We start from the raw sequence: 24,271 nt of genomic DNA, 5'->3' as shown, positions 1-24,271 counted from the left end.
CTAAAAAAAAAAAAAAAACCACATTGGGATCCTTATTAAAATTTGGGGTATTTAATTGAATGTAGGCAGAGTCGAGCCGAGCTTCTATCATCGCAGGTGTCTGCAAATATTTCACGATCAAAATACTCACCCTTTTGCTGCGATTGTGTAGACGATCATGATGTTCTGTGACCGCAGGAGGTGTTCAGGATTTTGCCATGATCACGGCTTCTACTTTCTTAATTAACAACTTTTATTCTTGGAGATGTTTTTTTAGTTTTAAGTGAAACGCAAGCTTAAATGGTTTTAACTCTTTCCTACTTCGAGTTCTACCAGTCATGAAATCTATTGATTCCTCGATTCAATGTTAAGTTAGTTTTGTAACTAATTATATTACAACAGGTAAAACTTTGTTTTTAGTTAGTGTGATACAAATGTTATTTTATGTGCAATCTTAGGACAAATTTTACTCATATTTGTAAGATATTTTTGTTTGTAGGATTGTTGAATTGAATTAACACAAAGAAGCAGACTTAAATGATGTGATTGTTTCATGTGTGTATACTGTATAATTATCTGTTTGCTGTTATACATTATGTTTACACTTGTCTGAATTTTGTTTAAAATGTTGTGTTAGTTTCTGCTACTTATTCTAGTTTGAGTGCCTGGGACTTTCTAATGACAATTTCTTCATTATTCATACCATTAAACATTCAACTCCTTGTCCCTCCCCCTTCTACCAGAATTCTTTGTCGCATTCTCGTCTACTCAAGTTGTAAATATTATTTATATCACTGCTCATTGTATTATTTTTATGAGCATTTTAAGTATTGAACAAGGTCGGTAAACAAAATACAAAATATAATTTTTCCATAAATTTGTTCGTCCATGTGCTGTGTATTGTATTAACTTTGTTTGGATCTTGTTCTATAGCAAGGGGTCATTGAATATCTAGGGATGTAAGGTGTTAAACGTTAACTGAGGATTTTTGTATGTTAGTGGTATATCTTTTTATTTGTAAGCTAAGTTTTTTTCTCATTCAAACTTATAAAAGACTGTGATTCTTATATTTTAAGGGTTCTCATAATTAATGAGTTATTGTGTAGAAATATGTTTAATCAGATAAAAACACAATACCACAAATTTTCTTATCTGTATCTTTTACTTTTTTTCTCATTAAATTACACAATAGAAGTTTTTATGTAAGCTACATTTTGAAAAAAAAATATATGGATAGTTATTCACAGTACTAAATGTTTAATTTGTAATAGAATTTAAGTTTACAAAATTGTAAAATACTTAGTACAGGATATTAGACATTATTATCAGGCAGGCTGCAATTTTTGTTCTTTGTGAAGAGCACCAAAGGGGGTGCAGTAGAACTCCAGACTATCCCAATCTTTCTGTAATAAATTCAGATAATCGGCTATTCGGACTGTTGGGAGTTCCATTATACCTAGTTGTTTTATATAAAGATATTATTTATTTTCTAAAGCACAATTGATTATATTATTATTGACAATATGTCAAGGTATCTTGTTTATCTCATGCTTTTCTATTGTGATAGTAGTTGAAATCTCAAGACAATTTAGTGTTTATGCGAACACAATTTTGTTAGAGTAATATTTATGTGTATGTTGATGTTAAATTTTTTATAAAATATTTTTTAAGACTGTTGTATCTTCATTATTGTTAAGTTTGTCTTGGAATCTCAGCATTATCTTATGGATCAAAGGGACCCAAGTCAAGGAATGTCCTTTTTTCTCAAAAGTATGCATAATTATAACATAGTCCTGGTCTTGCACTGGCATTTCTACATAAACGTAACACATTGTTAAATCAAAACCACTTTTAGACTTAATTTTTACTGTAAACTGCATCCCCATAAAGAGATTTAACCTTAACCATTATAATAGTTTTTGTAAACGATTTCCCCTACAGGAAACTAAACTTGAGACCCGCGCTTTAGTCTTGACAATATTCTAAAACTTAACAAAATGGTCCCGGGATCAAATTCCACCAATCATCAATGGATTTGAAGGTGGAACATAAAAATAAAAACCCCTTGTGCAAGCAATTTAAGTTGTTTGTGGATCCCTCCTTGTTGATCTTGTTTGCATTTACACTTATCTCAGGATTGTTAAGGTTTCTGCTAACAAAGCTCTGTTTCTTGATATTAACATAACAATGTAATTTAAATAGTTTTACTGAATGTTTATTTTCATCGATAAAATTATGTTCCTATGATCTGAACAAAGCCATTTTAGCTGAACTGGGTTCAACTTCAAAGTACTTATATAGTTTGTTTTTCCTATTCGACCTATGATTTGTTTATTATTTTTTTACTATAATTTTACTGGACCTCACACAAAACAGGGTACTGTAGTATTTAGTTTAGGTTTTATATTTTTGTATCTTTTGTATATATTGTATGGCAGGGCGTTTATTTTTATCAGATCTTTATTAAGGTTTGTAAAGCTTTTATTTAAAGGCACAAAACATCTAACACAACTTTTTATTGTTATTGTTTATTTGGCGATAAATAATATGAAACATGTTTTAAGATGTTTTTGTTACACCTATATAGGCACAAAACTCACAATAATTTATTTTTTTATTCATCAAAGACGATATAGTCAAGAGTGTCAGTAACTAAGCAATATTTGAAATGCTCGGTTATAACTTTTAAAATGAATTTATAACCAAATTACTTAAATAGATCAACCTCAGAGATATTTTTGTAGTGTTTGACAAAGTTACAGGTGATAAATGTCCTTAATTTTGAATTTACTTGTTTAAATAATACACACACATTATTTTATCACAAGAAAATACAATGTTATAACTAGGACAACTTAAATGTATGTGGATTAGAATTTAGAAATACAAACTGATGATTTCATAATTTTTAGTATAACAATCATGACAATAAATAACTAATCTGAGTCAGTTTTCCAATTGCATTAAATTTAAATCCAAGCATTAACTAAACAAAATTATTAAATAAGGCCTACTCAATGTAATTTGCTAAATGAAATTTGATATCAATAATAATAATATTAAGGAGTAATATATAAAAAAACAATTAAAAATTGCTAAGATCATACCAGTTCATAAAAATAATTCTAAAAATGATGTTTCTAATTACCGACCAGTATCAGTTCTTCCCACAATTTCAAAAGTATATGAAAAAGCAGTTTACAACAGACTGATAGAATTTTTAAGCAGATCAGAGCAAATTGATAATGAACAGCATGGTTTCTGGGCTGGAAGATCAACAGTTACTGCAGCAATTAGTCTCATTGAAGCCATAATAGATTCTGTTGATAAAGGCTTAAATACTGCTGGAACATTTATGGACATGTCGCAGGCCTTTGACAATGTAGATCATATGGTATTGCTAAACAAGCTTAAGATAATGGGCATTAAGGGTGTTGCACATAAATGGTTCACTTCATATTTGGAGGATCGCTATCAATTTGTAGAACTCTCTTATTTATCAAAAAACAATTGGATACAGAAGACAAAATCAGATTTACTACAGACGTATCTAGGGGTCCCTCAGGGTTCTATTTTGGGCCCTATTTAATTTATATGCTACATTAAAAACCTCCCAAATGCATTGACTGAGTCAGCCAGTATATTAAGTATATATGCTGATGATATAAATCTTAAAACTTCGGGTAGTTCAATTACTGATATTAAAAATTCTACTGAATTGGAGCTCAAACATATTGAACAATTCTTAACAAACAACAATTTAACACTTAACACAAACAAGACGAATTTTGTTCTCTTTCATACAAATAAGATAAAAAAAGATCAAACCCCTAAAATTGATCTAAATAATAAGCCGATCAATCAAGTGAAATCAACTAAATTTTTAGGCTTGATAATTGATGAACATCTAAATTGGAATGAACATATTACATATTTGGTTGGTAAAATTAATTCAGGCTTGTTTGTTTTGAGATCAATGGCTTATCTCTGTGATAAAGCTGTGTTAAAATTGATATACCACTCGCTTATAGAATGTCATATTGGCTACGGAATCAAAATTTATGGTGGGACAGCACAAAAAAATTTGAAAAAGGTTTTAAAACTACAAAAACAGGCCATTAGAGTTATTGAAAAATTTAAGAACAAGAAGTCGGTGAAAAAGTACTTTAAAGAAATGAAAATTTTTACAGTGTACGGTTTGTATATTTTTAAAACTATTCGGCATGTTTATAAAGATAAAAACACTGAAGTATCCCATAAATACAATACAAGGTGGAAAAGTCTTACTGTAAAAAGTCATCATCGTCTGAAACTTTCAAAAATGAAGCCTTCGTATATTGGCAATTTATTCATAAGAAGTTTGCCTGCCTTAATAAAAAAAGATCAAAACAAACCCAATTTTTTGAAAAAGCTAAAATCATTCTTAATTAATCTGGCTCCCTATAGTATAGATGAGTTTATAAATCAAAAATGAATTAGCTGTCCATTCTAAAATAATTGTCAAATTTATGGTTAAGCCATTTAGATTAAGTTTTATAACTAATGTTGTATGCTTTGACACTATTCATGTATATAAAATGTATAAAGTGAATAAAGATAATTTGATTTGATTTGATTTGATTATAATATATTTTGGTTTTAAATTTTAAGGTAGGTCTAAATAGCTAATTTTCGAGTGATACATACGTATATGACTAAAATACAGTTCACTTCAAAAATAAAAATTGATAAAGTTTATAAATTAAGGAAGCTGTTATTGTAATTTTACTGTCATTGATGTTTTATCTTGGTATGGTATAATTTTTATATTATATGTATATGTACCAACATCCAACAACATAACAAGTCCTACAAAATACTTCTGCAATAGTTAAATAACTAAAATATTTTTACAGTTGCAACTATCGCTCATACAAATTTTTAATGTTTAACTTGCACAAAACATAATAATTATTGCACCAACTCGGGGTTGTTCCACTTAAAAATATCTTTGTGTTAAAAAATTTTCTGGTTACATAATTAATGGCAGGACTACTGAATTTGTTGTAATGTAGAAATTTAATTAAATGTTTTATCATGTTTTAATGCATTAAAAAGACAAAGTTGACTATGTGCCTTGTATTTTATGTTAAATTATAACATCCAGGGCACTTCATATCTAAAAATAAGATACAAGAAACCTACAATTCAAAAAGGCATACTTGTTATTGTTAATACTCCAAATATGTTCTAGTCTAAAGGTTTGGCTACTATAAAATAACTCCAAGACGATATATTTTAAATTTTAAAATCACAAATGAGGTCACTAACAGATTTTCTTAATTTTTTCTAACTATTTGATCAAACTTCCTGTTTTTAGAGCGAAAGTTCTCAATCTATTTTAAAAATTCAAATAATCAGTACTGCAAAAGCATATTTAAAACGCCAATACCGTAATCAAAATATATTTGGATTATTAATGTTTGCTTGTATTGTTGGCTTTTCGCACACTGAAATAAAAATGGTGAAATTTGTAGCACAAATCGCATAAGATTTTTGTAAGCAGATGAGTTTTAAAAACTGTTAACATACCACATGAATGTCATTGAACTATAGCTTGTTGTGCATAAACAATAATGTTTTTATCATTACAATCTTACTATTGTACACGCGTTAAGTGATACTACTCAATAGTTTATGGCAATTGTAAATATGGAGATAAAAAGTGATTGCTGATACATTGTTTTAATCAATCTATATCCTTATCTACCTAAACTTATGCCCTAAGTCCAAACCAGAGTGTGAAAATCTAGTTTTTAAAATATTCATTGCTATTAGTGCAAATCAGTGTCACAGTTTTTCTAGCTTGTTCCCTATTTCAATCAAAAATTTGTGTTTACTTTCAACAGCTTAGTACTAAAAATCATACACAAGGCGTAGAAAAATTATGTAAGGTAAGGACTTGTAATTTTGAAATAATGTACTGACCGAATTCTAAGACTTTGCTCATTGCCCAAATTTGAAGGCGACAGAATAGAAATACGGATTTGAAATAAATACCAACTAGTTTATGGAGATAAATATTTATTCCACGGACAGTTGTTTTATGTTTTATACCTATTCAATCATCATCATCATTTGAGAAACAGAACGTTTCCGTCTTCTCCACAAGCCACTTGAAAAGTTTATGTTTGCCTTGTCTTATCATTTCGTCTCCAACAAGTGACCGTATGGTCGAATAGTACTTTCTCAACCATTGGATCTGAAACAAAAGCAATTTTTAGCCTCAGCAAATAAACTTAATTAATAAAAAAAAAAATATTTTTAAATTTGACTAGCATGAAACATTAGTTATGTAATATTTCCTTTAGCTTTTTGGAGTAAAAAGAGTGCTAATAGGTTTTTTGCAGTTTTTAGAAAACCATTTCTCTGATCTAATAAATCATAGAATTTCTTTAATTATCAAAAACTAACCAAATAATACTAAATATAGTATCCAATAGGATGTGTTTTTACCTGGTGTTTATCCAATTTCTTGAAATTAATTAGCTTCCGTTCATAAGGTACCAGGGTCAAAGGCTCAAACCCTAAAAGTCGTCTTGACCCTTCCTGCAAAGAAATCAAGCTTTAAAATCTATTCACTGAAAGGATAGTCCAAAGATAGATTAACACAATTTTCATCTACTGATAATCTAATTTTAATCTATAAATTGATGACAGATTAGTGCATTGAATCTAAAGGTTTTATCTAGTAGGAATGAAATAATGGATTCTAAAAATATCGATTACTGATGTAATTATTGATCAAGTTCTGATTGTTATTGACTATAAAGTGTATCAATTTGTGCCATGGATTCATAGTGCTATGATGGTACCTCAATTAAAAGTATTTTGGTTACAAATGCACTTTTCAAATCTCTGATTTCCAAATTTAGGCGTCCCAAGACTAACTGAAAGTGCTAAACAAAATGTTCAATAGGCGAGTATGTACCTCTTTAAATGTATCATCGTCTTGAACATTACTACAAAGGTACCATTGACTTTGATACTGAAGTAGACATCCCATTACCTATTGTAATACTATCGTTAACAATATTATAGATTATCAATGCTACTATAACTTTGAAGTAAGTAACTGGAACTACAGTGTAAGAGTTACATTTACCAGCTATGATTTCTATAGAAATTGTTAATTGTTCATCCTTCTGACACTCGTTTAATTAAACCACTTACTCTTGCTGGCTTTTCTACAACTCGAACAAGATTTTCCAAACGCATTCCAAAGTCATTTTCTTTATAAAAGCCAGGCTCTGAAATAATATTTTTTATTTGTTATTATTTATATTAGTTAAATATTATATTATAGCAACAAATACAAAATCCTACAGCTTAATGTTCTGTTTTGTTTTGCTAAGTGAGCAATTGGAGATAGTAAAAAGATTTTAGATAAATGAACAAAATATTAGTTTGGTAAATTTATAAAATAAAAAATCTTGGTTTAAACTTTTGAGACATATAATACAGGGATTTATATTACATTAAAATTAAAATGCCAACATTGGACATAGGTTAAAGCTATTGTCAAAAAGGAATAAAATAATTTTTAATAGATGTTAAATGCTGTTGCACATTTCCTGCAACCATACATAACATTACCAATTCAAACAGAAAATTCTTTTGCAGCATACCGTGTTTTTTCTCATAATTGTGGATTTGTAAGTTTAGTTTTATATCTACAGTACAGTCCACGAGAGTCTGCAGTTGAGGGAGAAGCCTATTTACCACGTGACTTCGAAGGAGCCAATGAGGACAATGTGGTGTTGCCAAATCTTATAATGCCAGCTGATTTGAAAATATTGTTTAGTATATATTAATTAGTGTCGAAAAGTAGTGAACGGGCGATGTTGCAACGTCACACTAGTCCAGTCTTGGTATTGGCTGCCGCCAACTGCAGACTCTCGTGGCCCCTGGTATAGCAAAAGTACTTTATTAAAAGTAAAAGAAACACTTTTTTGTTACCTTGAGATCCTATAAAGTTGACTTCATATGTGTAGTTGAAAGCTGAAAAAGGAAAAAATATTTCCAGGGTAAATTTTATTTTTCCATAAATCATAATGAAAAACTGTTTCACATGATAATTTGTGGTAAAGGACATTCGAGGTCTGAACAAGATGCTAAATTAAACTTTACATCTAAATTAGTCAGTAAATCTTAGATTTGGTCTGGAAAATATATTCTTTTACACAATGGAAGAAAAAATCGAATTTTTTTTAAAAAGGTTGGCGGCCTCTTTTAACCTTGCATTTGCCCGTCCACATAGACTAAGCGCCCGTGCGTGGATCGTTTACAGCAAAGCAAGAAGTGAGCCGGTACAGTACAAAGGTGAACTGTACTGATAAAATGTTATCGGCAGTGACCAGGATCCGAACCCACGACATCGCTGCCTTGGGCCCGAAGTCCGCGACGCTACCGACTGAGCCACCGACTCACTAATATCAAGCTAGATCAAGCACATTAAAGACTTTTTTATTTATTTATTTATAATCATCACACGTTACATCAATGATTCACAGGTGATTTGTCATAAAACAACAATCATAATATTCATAATATTGAATACTTAAAAATAATTAGGCCCTACATTTGTAAGGTAATCTTCCAGTGAAAAAAATGCCTTCTCCAGAAGCCATATATATCTAAGGTGTTTTTTTTAATTTTTGATATGCAATTGATATCTTTTATTCTTATTGTTGAAGGCAGCTTATTATAAATTTTGGGTCCCATATATTGTGGGGATAAATGTAATAATGTCTATGTTGCATTGGTTTATTGTATCTCGTATCATGGATGTGAGAGGGTTGACTCTTCATAAGTGTATCCAACTTTACCATCAGAGAAGTATAATAATTGTAAGAGCTGTATAAAGTGATAATTTAGAATTGAATTGACTGAAATATTCTTGGCAATGTGTATCTGGAGGAACCTTGGCTATATGTCTAATCGCCCTTTTTTGAAGAATAGACACTTTTTTGCTTTCACTAGACGATCCCCATAAAATAAGTCTGTAATTAATAATTGAAGCGAAATAAGCATGATATACTGCAATTTGTGTGTAAAAATTTTTTAATCTCTAATTAATTGCTAAACAAATATAGCTGAATTAAGTATTTTTGATACATTTTTAATGTGAGTATGCCACATTGTCAATGTTAAAAACGAACGAGTCATTAAAACATTGTCTACAATCTTTGACTATTAATACACTACAATTCAACCACTAATCTTTATTGTTTTTTGTGCATTATGTATATTTCCGTACACTGTGTTTATTATTGTGTTTCTTGTTTATTACGTTTTTTTTATCCAACCGTCCTTTTGTTAGATAGCATCATTACTTAATAGCCCAATAACAAATTACATCTGAGTGAAGTTACAATCTCGGTAGAATCAAACCAGCAACCTTCAGATTTGAAGGCGAGCACTATCAAGACATTAAAAAGTTCTTGTTTTGACTCAGAACTACGAGTTGATAAATGTATTTTTGTAAATATATTGTTATACAGTGTTGTATTGTGGACATAAACTATGTCAGTAAGCTTTGTATTATGGTTGTTTGAGTCAAAATAAACAAAACACTTTAAATGTATGCCTATACAATGAGCTCCAACTAGCAAAGGTGGCAAATTGCATCTAACTAATAGTAGTGCATTCCTAGAAATAATAGTAGCCTATATTTTTTAAACCTTTACTATATTAATAAGGCTGAGTGGTTATAGCTAGGGCAAACTTTCAAATATGAAAGTTGCTAGTTCAATATCAAGCGCTAAAGAGTATATGGATCCAAATAAGGTCGTCATTGGATAGTAAGACCAGCAGGCCCAAGGTTTGCATGTAATTATCTATAGGCCCTAGAGACGATTGGGCTCCTCTCCACCTACCTTGTGGGGGAATTTCTCTCTTCCTTGCGCCCCTGGGCCCATTTATAAAAACGACCCTGAAAACCGGAAACAAACCGTCTTTGTATTTTACTAATCAAGTTGGAAAATGTCTGCAATAATTTCTTAACCTAAAATCACCAAAAATAAACTTAAAATAAAGACCAAAGCTTGGACCGTTCCCTTATAAATAACGTATATATTGCCACGGGAAAAAATATAAACAAAATCATTACCTTCATGTACGCCGAGGTAGACACCGGTTCCGTGAGTGCTGCCGTGGCCGTAACTGTGTCCCAGCTTGTACAGAGGTCCTCGGATGATGACGTCTAGTTCCTGCAATGTTTGACCAGCTGGGAACACTGTGCTGGCCAGGTTGATGCATCCTTGTAACAGTGCTGTGTAAATCTGGCAGCAATGTAGAACAGCAGGTGTAAGTTTAACGAATATGGGTTGTAAAATATTGAGGAGGTAGAGAAGGCATAGAGAGTTTGGAGGTGTATGCAAGCCAAGTAGTTACTTGAGGACTACAACATTGAGATCCGAGACCATGGCAAGACTCACAAAAACTGTTTAAGAATGCTAACGATTGAATGGACATTGCAGATTAAGGGACACCACATGAAAATGGGTAAAGAGCAGGGCTAGGGTAAAGAGTATGAATTTGATTATGCCAAATGAAAAAAAACTGCAGAGGGTCTGTTGAAAAATTGCGAGGCAGTCTCTGCTTCAAGAGAGCCAATAGTGTGGGTGGTAGCAGGTAGCAATTGGGATTATTCTCGAGTTACATATAGATTTTGTCAAGGAATTAGGGCTGGAGGGGATGCTTTAGGCGGACTGAACACTAGTTTAGGGGCTCAATAATAGATCTTTAAGCTTGCAGCGCTTTCTTTTCTTATCCCATAACCTTCAGTGGTAAAAGGATATCCAAACATTTTAGTGATTCAATATAAAAAAAGATTAACAAAAACTTTCCAAAATCATTTAAGAGTCATATGTTAAAACTGTTATGATTCATATTGCATAGTGTCAGTTGTTTCTTTTAGTTTTCAGTACTTAAGTGGTTAGGAAGTGAATTTACAAAAATGTATTTTATTTTAAACTAGTTGTTACCCACGGGATTCACCCCGTTTGACTTCATAAGTATAAATAAAACTATTGATTGGTTAGGTTAAGCTGAAATAAAAAAAACCCCAGAATACAGTAATACAAACAAATAATCACACTTGATTTTTCTATATATTAAATCCAATGTTTGTTTGTTTGTGTGTTTGTTTGTTTGTCCTTTATGGACTCCGAAACCGCTCGACAGATTGTAATGAAACTTTCAGGCATTATTAAGCATTATTCAAGGATGGTTTGTTTGAAGTTTGGTGCAGAGATCCGTCAAAAGGGCTCCGCCCCAGTGGCTCTGGAGTTTCCCATGTTAACCTTATGAATACTCATATTGAATGGAATTAAAGAATCTTAAGAGGGTTCCCTACCCCCATTGAAAAACGTCAGAAAACCGCTTCGCGTGGTATCTTATAGCGATTCTAGTTTTGACATTTAAATTGTGAACCAAACACCATTTTGTTCATAAAGAGTGGTTCTACTAAGTTTGCTTTTTAAAAAATGTCTATGCTTACGCAATCAAGGGCAACGACTTGTCAAAGTTAGTGAACTTTAACTGTAAAGTTCACTAACTTTGACAAGTCGTTGCCCTTGATTGCGTAAGCATAGACATTTTTTAAAAAGCAAACTTAGTAGAACCACTCTTTATGAACAAAATGGTGTTTGGTTCACAATTTAAATTTCAAAACTAGAATCGCTATATGATACCGCGCGAAGCGATTTTCTGACGTTTTTCAATGGGGGTAGGGAACCCTCTTAACAGCTGGTTTAACTAAACAATTTGATTCTGTGATGTTCAATAGCATTAAAAAGTTAATAGGTTTACCAACAGGGTGCAGCACTATTTTTTTAAAAATTTATGACAACAGCTAATTTGCAACCAAAAGGTGAGTGATCGTAGCGAACGAACTTCAACCAGGACGTGATTGAGCCATGCTAACGAGCTTATCTTGAAAATGAACCAGCATTTGACATAAAACCACATTAGGACAGGACAACGTCTGTTGGGCCAGCTAGTAAGGTAATAAATTGAAAGAATAACAAACAAATAAGTACAGCTGGGGTATTTTTACAATAGGTGTATGAAAGTTCCCTTTAGAAATGAATTACGACCTTTAAGGGTAATTTATGAAAAATGGATAGTTTTGCACAAGGTTTCTCGTCATGACGAACATTTTATGTATATGGTTTATGGGGGTGGGACTTGTAGTTTTTTCAAAAGTTCATGGGTACTTTGGGATTTATATATGGATAAACGCAATGCGGCAAAAGAATAAGTTTTAAACCAGGCTGCTTGTTAAAAAATATTTAAAAAGGGTTTGTCTTGGTCTTTTATTTTGAATGAAATAAGTAGCTAAATCAAAGGTAAATTATTAGATGGTCAGTTTCATGAGGATAGTAAAGCAATATTGGAATGCTCTTGATACGGTAACCAAGTAGATCAATACAAGGAAAGTAGAAACAATAACATAAACGTTTATTTGAGTTACATTATCGATTAACAATTACTTGTATGGAAATGGCAGATTGACATGTCCATAGAAACCAAACTAACTGACCAAACAGTAAATTAATGCATATCGATATAAAAATGTCATCCTTATCGTTTGGTTCGGCTTGTATACGAATTGGAAATATATTATACCTCTTGATTGGAATACCAGTACTTGCAGAATACAAACTATCCAAGCTTCAAGTAGTTTACTACCTAACATTTATTCTTTTGCATATTTACAATTGTTTATTCTATTTTATATCTATTATCGACAGACTTTTGTCCAATAACGAGCTGTATTATTCTTTCACAACGCTAGTTTATACATCAGGAGTGTTGGTGTTTTCACTAATAATGATTTTGAATCTGAGAAGCATTGTGTGGGTTCAAAATACAATTGAACATTGTCAATCAACAACTTCAGGAGAATCAAAAACACCTGTAAAAGTTGTAAAATTGGCAATAATTGTCGTCATTGTAGTGAACGCCATAACAGACATTGTGTTTGAGTGGGGTGCCAGTGACGATAAAGTAAGTAACTTATCAGTTTTTACAAAAGTGGCCCAAAGAACATCATATGTTCCACTCGTAGTGAGCTGGGTAACCAGTTTCAATTTCTACATAGCCTATCTCCAAAGTCTAGAACTGATGTACGCAATAGTTGACAAAATGTCGACCCAGCAAAATTTGCAAGTGTACACCATTTTATCACAAGATCCAGTGTTGTTGGACCCCTGTTTTGTCTGTTCGATCCCATCAGATCGTGTTCTAAGAGTAAAAACAAAAGTTTCTAATGGAAAAGTTGAATCTTCCAAAAACATTCTTCAAAACTTCACCAAACTAAAGAACTTTGTTTTGATTGTGAACCAGGTTTACTACCTAACATTTGTCTCACAAGTAATGGATGACCCAAATTACACTGCGGACTTGTTATTTGAAGATTACAATGTAAACTGCAATATGATTCGATACATTTTTGCAATCGCCTTGACGATTTCAACAGCCATCCCCATAGTTATTAATGTTTGGAAATCGTCTCTAAGTAAGCATTTCTTTGTTAAGATAGCCAATGAGTACTACCTGACGCGGGACTCAAGTTTGAAAAAGTCGTTGCGAAAACTTCATTCAAGCTCAGAAGATGATTATCCGGAGACTCCATGTTTATTTTTTTACATTGACACAAACATTTTGAGTGCACTGCAGGATTACCTAATCCTAGTTACGACAACAATCTATTTCAGTTCGTAAACTACTGTTATTTGTATAAGGTACTCTAGGATTGTATTGAATGTTGTTTTAACAGTGAAAACATTTTCATTTTTAGCTTGACATTTTAATTAATGTGAATGAAGTGTAAACCCAAATATATTTTTATGGTAGATATGTGAAACATTGTTAATTATGTAAACGAGACCAAAGACTGTGTTTTTAATGATTTATATTCTTCCATTGGACTAGTATCAGTAATAATTGCTTGTAATAATTTGCACATGTACTGTACTACCATGGTTTTGTTTATCAGTTTCATGTTTTTTATGTATAGTATCAGACTTGTTTAGTTTTTTTTACCATGTTATATTTTTGTGTCAACAAAAATTTTGCAGCTCAGGCAAAACTGATTTTGAAAACAATCATGGTTTTAACATACATTTAATGAAAAAAAATATAATATTTTTAATAGAAGTACTATCAGTCTTTCGATTACTATAATAATAACTAATGGCTACTACCTATACATTATAAACAGTAATTTACCTCAACTTGACGAGCTGTGGGTTTTCCAAAGTGGAACACTCGGGTTGTGTCTATTGTACCATCTGTAACAAAGTAGATAAGAAATGTATTTTAAAATACAAGATTGGAATAATTACATTGCAGTTTACTTAGGAGATAAAGTGACTATGTTATTGAAAACAGCTTAAAATTTTAATTTTAATTTATAGGTATTACAATAATCTAGGGTTAATTTGGTGAGAAATACACTACGAAAGAAGGAATGGGTAACTATAACAAAGAAAAGAGTTCCAGAAAGTCTACAGTACACAACACAATTAATTATCACATCACAAAAAAAGAAATACCAAATTGTGTAGTGTACTGTCGACTGCCAGCAACTCTTTTCTTGGTTAGTTAGTTGTTTATCCATTCCTTCTTCCTTAATGTATTCCTAAGCCAAGCGCTTTTCCTCCAAAAAGACAAGTTGTTTGGCAATGTTGTGTTAGTAGGCTGGAACTATAGTGTTTAATATAATTGTGGTTACCTATAGAAGGCTGATTAAAATTCATCTTAGGATGAGTTTGAGAGACGTAGTAGAGTGTTCGAGTAGACAGTTTCTTATATGGTGAACTGGAGCCCAAGACTTTTTCCTGTGCAGTGTTTTTAAAACAATGATGGGTGAAGGAAAAGGTTAGACATAATATTTACCCATATTATATTATTCTGAATTTATTTAATATTTGTGTTGTCCATCTAATGAGTTTTCACTTCTTTCATTCATAGTTTATTTTTTTCAAAGGAATTAAATTAATAAAGAACTTGCTAACTTTTTTTGTCTTAGGACGCTAAGCTCTAGACTGGGATCGTTCTTTACATTACTTCAGGCTAGACCTAGGGGTTGCGGCATTATCACTTAGATAAAAGATAAATCATTAATCAATTGGTAATTTGGCAGGATTTTAACCCAGGACCGAAGTCTCACAGTCTACCAATCAACAGCCTGTCTTAGGCCAACCAACTAAGAATATTAATGACACACTCACCAAGATATTGGCCACCAGAATCTATGGTTAGTAAACTTGAGTTGTCGATCATCTTGTTGGTTGTAGGTTTTGGAATGTAGTGAGGCAGAGCTCCGTTGGTGCCAAAAGCGACGATACTTTCGAAACTCGGCCCTCGGTTGTAGACCTGTTGAGCTCGTAACACATCCAGAGCCGCAACTACTTTCATCTCATCCCATAGTTGTCCCTCGGCTAACTGAACATAAATTATGAATACAAATGTTAATGTTAAAATAAATGTATACTAGTTCCATTTCAACTTGGTCACAAGGCGGCAAAGAATGTTGAATTTGATGCAATGATGCACTTGTTCATTTGAAACGATTTCTATTACTTTTTTTTGGTAATCATTAGCCAAGGTAGAAAAATTCAAAATTATTGCAAACCCCAATACTTTGACAAGATAATAACAACAAAGTATATGTTTACTTTTGAAGAATATGTTATATTGTTCTTTACACTGCCCATGTAGCACAGATGGTTGGGCCAACGTTGGCCAACTGTGGGACAGTTGGTCGATGGTTGGTTGGAGCTTCCACAACCAACCAACCGTTATCCAACTGTATATCTCGTAGTTGGGCCAACCAATATTTACAACTGTGGACCAACATTGGTTCATTGTTAATGAAATACATTAATATGCATTGCTGGGTATCATACATCAAGCCAACCGTTGTCCAACCGTTTTTCACTCCGTTGGACCAACAAAAGATACTTTTGTTGGACCAACAATGGTCCATAGTTGAGTTTACACGACTTTCATTCTCTGGGTCTAGCTTTCACAACATAATTATAATAAAATATCTGGTTTTACAATACCTTTATCAGTTCCAAAAGTTTCCAAAAGTTTTTGGAACTGATAAAGGTATTGTAAAACCAGATATTTTATATATTACAGTTCCGGCGCTACAACAATGAATTTTAATAATTTTAATAATGCAAATATTTTTTAAATTAATATTCTTTAACTTATTTGCAACAATTTAAGGGGAAAGAGTAATTAATCATATAACAGGCAATTATAATAGCATTAACAATCTAACGGTAATTAATTAATCATTCAAATACCAGTATCCTCTCTAACTCCAAAAAAAAAAAACTACTTATGATGCCTTAACAGATTAACAGAATCATATTATGCTGTGTAGTATCAAAAATGTTTGAAGTATTGCGACCATTGCATTGCAACTGTCGGCTACTCTTTCACCACTTGAAAACTCTCTATATCAGCAATCACAGATAGCTCAGTGGTAAAGTAAGAGGCTCATAAGTCGAAGGACCCGGGTTCGAGACCCGTCTGGGCCAAAAAAATTTTGTTCTAGTTTTTTTTCAAAATTTGTTTTTATGAACTATTTAATCAATTTACTCAACTAATAATTATGCTTTTCGAACTAAATCTTTATTATTTTGTGTGAAATAAAACGGTTGGACAATGGTTGGCTGGAAAACAGTTTAAAGAGGTGACATTTCTACCGTTCGCCAACTGTGTGGCTCCACAATTTACCAACGTTGGCCCAACCATCTGTGCTACATGGGTGTTTTTCATAAGCTTAACAGTTTTGGAGATAATTTATACCAGTTCAGTTATAAAAGTAATGTCTACACACAAATTTTTCAAATTTTCACTCTTTTGTCATGTTACATCCTTGTACTAATTTAAACTATTCTGGTGGAATATTATAATATAATATCATGGATGTTTTCGTATCAATATTCACCCCTTCCTCCAAGTCGCTCCACAACTGACTCAGAGCCACAGCGTCTCTGATGTGAGCATTCCGTGATCCCTCGATCTCCACATTGTTCTTGTAGGCCTTCATATTCACTATTGGTGATGGAAGTATTATGATCTTTTCAGGAGGTAACTGTAAAAATGACGCATTTATTGGAGAGTGCATCATTGGAATTTTTAGCAATATATGTGTATATAATAAAGGTATACATGTAGATAATTTATGTACTTATTTTTAATTCAATGCAATAAAGTTTTTCTACAAAGAGTCCAAAGTCACACAATACATATTGTTGAAGCATTTATGCCAGTAAAATGTGTTTTTCCAATTAATTAGTTCCAGTTGAGTAAAAATTTAAATAGGCTGCAGTCAATGTTTATAGCTTTAAATCATTTCTCATGTATTATGATTTTTTCAATATCCCTTTAAAACATAAAATTTTAATTGAACTCAAGCACCACAGAAAACAGTAGGCTCTGATGTGGCTTACGAAAATGCCATTTTCTAATAAACTATTATTCCTGTCCAAACTTAACCCACCAGTTGATGTACGACAAGACTCGTTCCTTTCGTCTGGGTACTCAAAGGTCCTGGGATCAGTATCCTGTTGGCTCTCTTGGCTTTCTCCGACAACTCGTACCAAACCCAGTCATAAGGCATGACCCTACATAAATATTGGATTAATTATCATTTATCAGGTAAGACAGAAGAAAAACTACCAAAATAATTCTTTAAACAATACTGTACTACTCACCCCTACGACAAACCACATAAAGAACTAAACTCAACTTACCTCTGCCAAGCAATGAACTTTACACAAATAATTTTTGATTTGAATACCACAAGTGTAAACAGAAACTAAACAACTTACTGTACAGAGTCTGTAGGAGAATACAGATGAGAGCGCAGAGCCGCGGTTATCTTGTCTGGTGGAATATATAATGTAGCCCAGTTGAGCCCTAGCAGCACGTACCCTCGGAACACAGGGGTGAAGGGAATGTCACCTCCACGGAGGTTCAACAACCAAGCCACCTGCGAGGATAAATATTGTGTTTACTGGTTAAAAATAGTTACTCATTGTGATTGGCCAGAGCTGTTTGTTATTTGTATTTAGTATATGCAAATCTAGGGATTTTGTGGTGAAAAGATTGAACAGCAGGACGACTTAATAACAACAAAATTTTAAAGTACAAATAAACAAACGAGACATAGAATTTTTGAAAATATAGATTCTTTTTCAGTTGCAAAACTATATCTGTAGGAGCTTATATTCACAGTAAGGAAAGCCTATTGTGCAACCTGTCCCTATCTATTACAAATTCCTTAAAACCTATCCTAAAGCCATCTTTACCAAATAAAATCATAATAGTAAATCAAATTTTCCGATGTACATCACAGCAAGACTAAGCACTCCTAGTATCAGTTGAAAGTCAATTACCTCGTCCAGAGCAGTCACCACCATCATGTCAGCCCCTGAATGAGTCAAAGTCCACCTCAGACGAGACAACTTACTCTGCCAAGTTTCACCTGCAAAAAAACCAAGGTTGCCTATATATTTCAATTACAAAGAGTTGTCGATGACGCAAAATTTTGTTGCTGCCAGCTTCAATGACTAAAAGCATTGGTTCACCAGATAAAATTTCAAAACTGTTGCAATTCACATGACACAAAATGCTATGGGAACACATCCATGACAGGGTCAGAGGTTTAACACGAAAATGAACGGATACACTTTAAAAACCATGAATTGAAGTGTTGGATCTACCAACAAAACCATATGAACTCCAAATAAAGAAAACCATATAATGTATAACTAATCTTTTATTGGTTAATATGTTTATTACTCAATAGAAATCTGATTTATTAAAACTACAAAACTTACCAGCAAATTTATCTTCATAAACATGTATGGGTTCTGGTGGGTAGTTTGGTCGATTCGTCCATATCGCGTCAATCAAATTTTCCACAACAGGATTTAGAGAAATCTGGAACTTTTCTGAAAACAAATCAATTTATATAGCAAATTTGGTGTTCTGTTTCCAGCAAGGTCATCACAAAGTTTAATTTAATTTAACTAAGACTTCTGTAATGGAATATTTACTTATAATTTAAGCGTAAAAATATATTATTTTTCACAGGTAATTGATTTTAGATGAAAATTAATCCTCAGAAGCGCAAGGCACTCACAGGTTCACAACAGCTCTATTTATTATTTTCATGTTTCCCCAAATATGACGGTTAAATGTAAATAAAGATAGCTTTTATCTGTTTAAGATGCAACTTTGAGAAAATATCACTAAAATTGTTAACGTGTAGATGAGAAATCCTATACTCTAAAACAAGCGGCAAAATTTTCTTTTTGTCCGAGGGTATTTGATTTTTTTTTGTTTAAAATTGGGTATTTTATCACAAAAAATCAATTGTGGAGTTGGCCAAAAGGCTGGGTAAAATCCAGTTTCTGTCCTACAGCCCTTGAAAGCGCCTACGTTATCGTCAATACCTTTTTGTAGCTATAGTTAACAAAAACAGCTGATAGAGGCTATTTTTATTGTGACAATTTTATTTGACGTGTAAACAAAAATAACAGTATCAGTTAGTTTAGACTATACGTTTTCAAGAATAGTTAGCTTTAGTTTGGTTTATTAGTCATATCAGTGTTAAATGTTTTCAAGGTTAATTTCCAAAGAATGAAATGCGGAAGACCTCCGAAGCAAACATTTATACAGAATATGCAAGGGAGAGAAGCTATAATCTATCGTCAAGAAATACATTTTACCAATTCGTCTACAACCAACCCAGTTCCAACCAGCTCATACATCTCACCAAATGCTCAGAACCTCGACCAAATCGTGCAGCGAAAAATGAAAGTAGAGAAACAATTTTAGATATTGATGTCCTAGCAAATTAAGGAACAACAGGCCGATTATCTTGAGCAGGAACGTGTACGAATAGCTGCTCGACATTTGACATTGACCAAACACTGCTCTCAAAGACTGCTGACCAAAGACTTATGATATTCTCCGAGCAAAGCTCAGTCCCCAGGTACTAATAAGAGATCTTAGTTTCAATTTCTAAAAAAACTAAAAATCATAACTTTTACCTCATTTTGTTGTGTGGTAAGATTGTACCGTTATATTATAAAACCCATTAATTTATTATTGCCAGGCTAGAAATTAAGACCTTTAGAATCAAAATCCACAATTACAACAAAGCTATGCTCTGTTTTTTTAAGCTGATATTTAATGTAAAAGTGAAGACTTACGGAGGTAATCCCGCCATATCTTCCACTCGGTGTACGTGGCTTTCCTACTGTCCACAGACACAACAGAACCAGGTCTCAACTCTGTAGACAGCCATTCAGCGATAGACGGGACCTAAAATATATGAGTAAATAATTATGAAACACTTAAATTTTTTATTTAGTTTTAGTACAAGGCCAATATTGAAAGACCTTCTATAACAAATTGTTATGAAAAAGATTATTGTTGTTCTGTTTTAACATTCTCTTCACCGAGTCAATCATTAATTTATAATGCTATATAAATTGATTTTCTGGACCAGTATTTTTTTACACTTTTGTCCCTTTGAAAAATTAAACCTCAATGATCAAACTTAGATTTTATTCACCACTGAAACTTTATCATCTAGAAGCTATGACAAACTAATTGTGTATAACTAACTAAAAAACTTTAACTCTAATTTAATCCACCTGTAAAAAATTAAGACCAAAATATGTAGCCAACATTGGCACAATAACTACTACAGTAGACTTGAATAGAACTCTTATCCGAACTCCTCAGGACCGAGGCCAGTCCGTATGACGGATTTTCCGGTTAAACCGACGTCCCCAAGAACTCATTAAAACGGACTGTTTACTGTGATATTCGACTTAAATTTATGAGAGCATTGTATTTAGACACGTGATCATTGGTCTCAAATCTTTCCCACGAGAACAGTCGTTTCACTACTGCCCACTTCCGGCCGATCTAGTCCGGTTAAACCAATGTGCTGATAAAAATTGTCCGGTTAAAGAGATGTCATTTCCGCCGAGTGTAGTCCGGTTAAACCGATGTCCGGTTAAAAGGTGTCCGTATAAGAGGGAGTCTACTGTATAATATATATTAAGTAAAATTTTACATTTGATGTTTTCATTAATGTTACTATTGCTCCTTTTCTTCAAATGTAATTTATACTGTATTTTGGTAAGGACTTATATTAAAGTTTTATATAAAAAAATAAATCTAGTAAAATAATTTGCATTTTTTTAAATTAAGACTACTTGGTAGTTTTTGTTGGGTTACGAGCAGGTCTATTGGTAGAGCGCAGGTCCCTGAGGCTCTAGGTTTAAGTACCGCCAATCACCAATGGATTTTATCCAAATGAAATGTCACAACCCCCTAGGCCTTGGCTGAAGTAATGTGTTACGATTTCAGCCGTGTAAAACAAAACTATTAATACTAGAGCCTACGTTCTTGTATGTGAAGATGGGCAAAAAACTGCAGGCAACTTACATTCCGGTCCTCACTCCGCATCAACAGCCAGTTACAGTCCATCTCCTCGTCGGCCTGTAGGTAGTAGCGACTGTCCGTCCACAACGCGGCCCAGCTAAGCGTCACGACTGCATCACCATTGCTACCAGTGAAACCGGTTATAAACTCTCTCCGACGATCTGGGATGGCCACAAACTCACTCTGTCAACAAGTCTACAAGTTATGCATCATAGATTGAATGATTTATTTGTGATCAAAGTGGCATGTGGCAATAATTGTTAGAGTGTGAGACTTATATCTTGGTGGCTTTAGTCCGAATACAACCAAATGCAAATCGATCAGTAAAAACTTTAAAAGCTACAAAGAAAATATTGGCTGCAGTAAGAAAATTTTACTTTAAAATAAATCGTCTGTGTATTTTATGTAGAGCAATGCAATGTCTGTGGGTAAAAGCATTTATTAAAAGCACAATAATCAAGGTCAGCTGGTTCCAGTTTTGAACAATCAGCTGACTTTTCTCAGTAATAAAACCAGCTACCTATTTTACTACTAGGCGAGCACTACAACCATTCGCTACCCAGCTATATCTAACGCTAAGAACTAAGAAGCCTTACTCACAAACAATCCTAAAAATATTGCACATCAGATAACCTTTAATAAGGTCTTAAAATGGCTTAGAAAACCTGCATATGGTTGCTATAGTTGCAAATAGTTTACGTTCCTAGTTTAAACTATGATCCGGCCTACAAAGGATTCAAAATAAATGCACTTGTGTCTTGTGTTTTTTTATATATATATATACTCTGTTGACGACCTTCAAAGCAAAACGTTTTGTTTCCTTGATGATGTAACCTAAGAATTGAAACTAGTTGCCGCTGGGACCAAGGATTACTTTATGCAGGACTTCTCAACTATTTGAAGTATAACCACTGAGTTTACACGCAAGGTAATATGAAAACTATAGGTAGGTAATATTCTTTGGCTTAAGAAATCTAATTAAATTGTTTTCATTTTATTTTATATTGATTATAATAGCAACTGCATAGTTGTGTTTCAAAAACATTTACATGCCAATTTTTGGAGAACAGACTAAACAGTGATTTTAATTTACCTGGTGATCGTCAGAGTTGGGTATGATATAAGCGGAGATGTTTTTTGACGACATCAGCTCTCGTAGTTTCTGTAGCTTCTCGCTACTCGACACCCGGTTTGGCGGTTTCATCTGTAGGTTGGTAACACAACTGGTTCTCTCAGACAACGTGACCCCGACAAACCTCCCGTCTGTCAAGTAACGTCTTTCCTCTCTCCAGTCATCGTACAGTTGAGGCACATAACAGCGGACTTGGTGAACTAAGAGCCATAATGTAGTGAGTTGTGATGTGTATACTAGTAACGTGGTTTACTAAATGGTAGTTTTAATGGAAACCTGCTACCAGTAATTAGTAATAACCTTGAAATTGGCCTTGTTGACACATTCTTTGAAATGGAATGTTTGGCTTTTTGTTATTTATGGTACCAGTAATGGAGTATTCAGCATCAAGATGTTCTATTATAAACCTGTAGAAACACCTCAGTTGCAATTCAGTTAAGTTTATAAATCGACTAGACCCATGGACATTTGCTAGTTAATTCTATACAGTTCAGTTTGGAATGTGATCAAACCCAAGTTTCTGTAATAAAAATAAATACGGTAGTGTGTAAAAGAGCAAGTCAAGGGTTAAGAAAGTAATTCGTCATTTTTGAGCTTCCTGTGTGGTTTAGGTAGCTAATTCTGGCTCGATTATCTTGTAAATTGCTTAACATGTTTTGGAAATTGTAAACTTTATCTTAATTATTTTTTACTCTTACTTTATAATCCAAAAACGAAACAATAACATTTATAGCACATAAAATGTACACTATTCTATACTCGTACAAACACCACGTGGGTTATTCTTGCAAAGACGTGCCCTGTTTTGTTCGTACCCACCCTTGTTCTAACCTATTGCTTCGGGTTTCATTTTGTTTTCGGCTTGTTGTTTTGACTACTATAAAATTTTCTATGTGGTTATTCTATGTAATTTTCCAGATTTAGCTAGGTTTCTTTAATCTTGTTATGTTTTCACCTGAGGACGGGGTCAGATTCCAGATCCCAAAACGTTCCCTCAAACAACAACCCCTGGGTTTGTTGCTGTTTAAAAATGTAGGCCTAAACAAAGCAATGTTTTTAAATATTCACACATTCATCATGACATTTTCATTTTACACATATAATTCTCTGTAAATTTCCGCTTGTTAGGTTAAAAAGACCTTTGCATTTGAGTCCTTCTCGATTATCATAGAACTTTTCAAACTCAAGAAATGTCATGTGATACATAAACTGGACGGTACTGAGTTTGAATTAGTTGATTGCCTTTTGGTTACAATCATAAATCTATTTTTTTACATTCTTGCTGAAGTACTTGCATTGTAAATGGGTTTGGAAGATTTAACTTTTAATAAGCGAGACTAAAAGTCTCAATAGGGTATATAGGTAAAAGTTTAATCATTCTAAAGAGTGCTCTAAAGAATGTGACGACATTCTAAACTTGTTCAAACCCTAACATAGATATTTATCTTGAAAAGTATTTCCTAACCTGGTATATAGCTTTTAACACACTCTTCTACTTAGATTTTTTACTTTAGGCCTAAATAAAAAAATATATTTATTTTTCAGTTTTTTATGCAAAAAATTGACTGAAGATTTTATATAGTGAAACTACCTTAAATAATGTTGACTTACCTAGACAAA

General features: G+C 32.9%; 1 protein-coding gene across 1 annotated transcript; it reads right to left on the bottom strand.

Moving 5' to 3' along the window:
• Window positions 1-6,340: 6,340 nt before the first annotated feature.
• On the bottom strand, window positions 6,341-22,689 carry LOC128990367 (uncharacterized). The gene is made up of 14 exons (XM_054412713.1): window positions 22,613-22,689; window positions 21,523-21,702; window positions 20,274-20,385; window positions 18,894-19,007; window positions 18,450-18,538; window positions 17,883-18,043; window positions 17,552-17,675; window positions 16,997-17,143; window positions 15,261-15,474; window positions 14,257-14,318; window positions 10,130-10,301; window positions 7,978-8,019; window positions 7,192-7,268; window positions 6,341-6,567 (listed from the first exon to the last, which is right to left on the bottom strand). Exons 1-14 carry the CDS (start codon window positions 22,664-22,666, stop codon window positions 6,442-6,444), a joined length of 1,674 nt encoding a protein of 557 aa, XP_054268688.1. The 5' UTR covers window positions 22,667-22,689; the 3' UTR covers window positions 6,341-6,441.
• Between the last annotated feature and the right edge of the window lie 1,582 nt (window positions 22,690-24,271).

This window comes from Macrosteles quadrilineatus, unplaced genomic scaffold (assembly GCF_028750875.1).
Source record: "Macrosteles quadrilineatus isolate MER2022 unplaced genomic scaffold, UCM_ALF_1.0 Scaffold_3__2_contigs__length_128488019, whole genome shotgun sequence".
Taxonomy (NCBI): domain Eukaryota; kingdom Metazoa; phylum Arthropoda; class Insecta; order Hemiptera; family Cicadellidae; genus Macrosteles; species Macrosteles quadrilineatus.
This window is presented reverse-complemented; position numbering and strand designations above follow the sequence as displayed.

Coding starts and splice junctions, on each gene's coding strand:
- LOC128990367 (XM_054412713.1), bottom strand. CDS start 22,666: ATGTCGTCAAAAAACATCTCCGCTTATATCATACCCAACTCTGACGAT. Junction 14,319..15,260: donor TTCTGGTGGCCAATATCTTG/GTGAGTGTGTCA, acceptor ACTTTGTTACAG/ATGGTACAATAGACACAACC. Junction 10,302..14,256: donor CCACAGCTCGTCAAGTTGAG/GTAAATTACTGT, acceptor CATTGCTGCCAG/ATTTACACAGCACTGTTACA.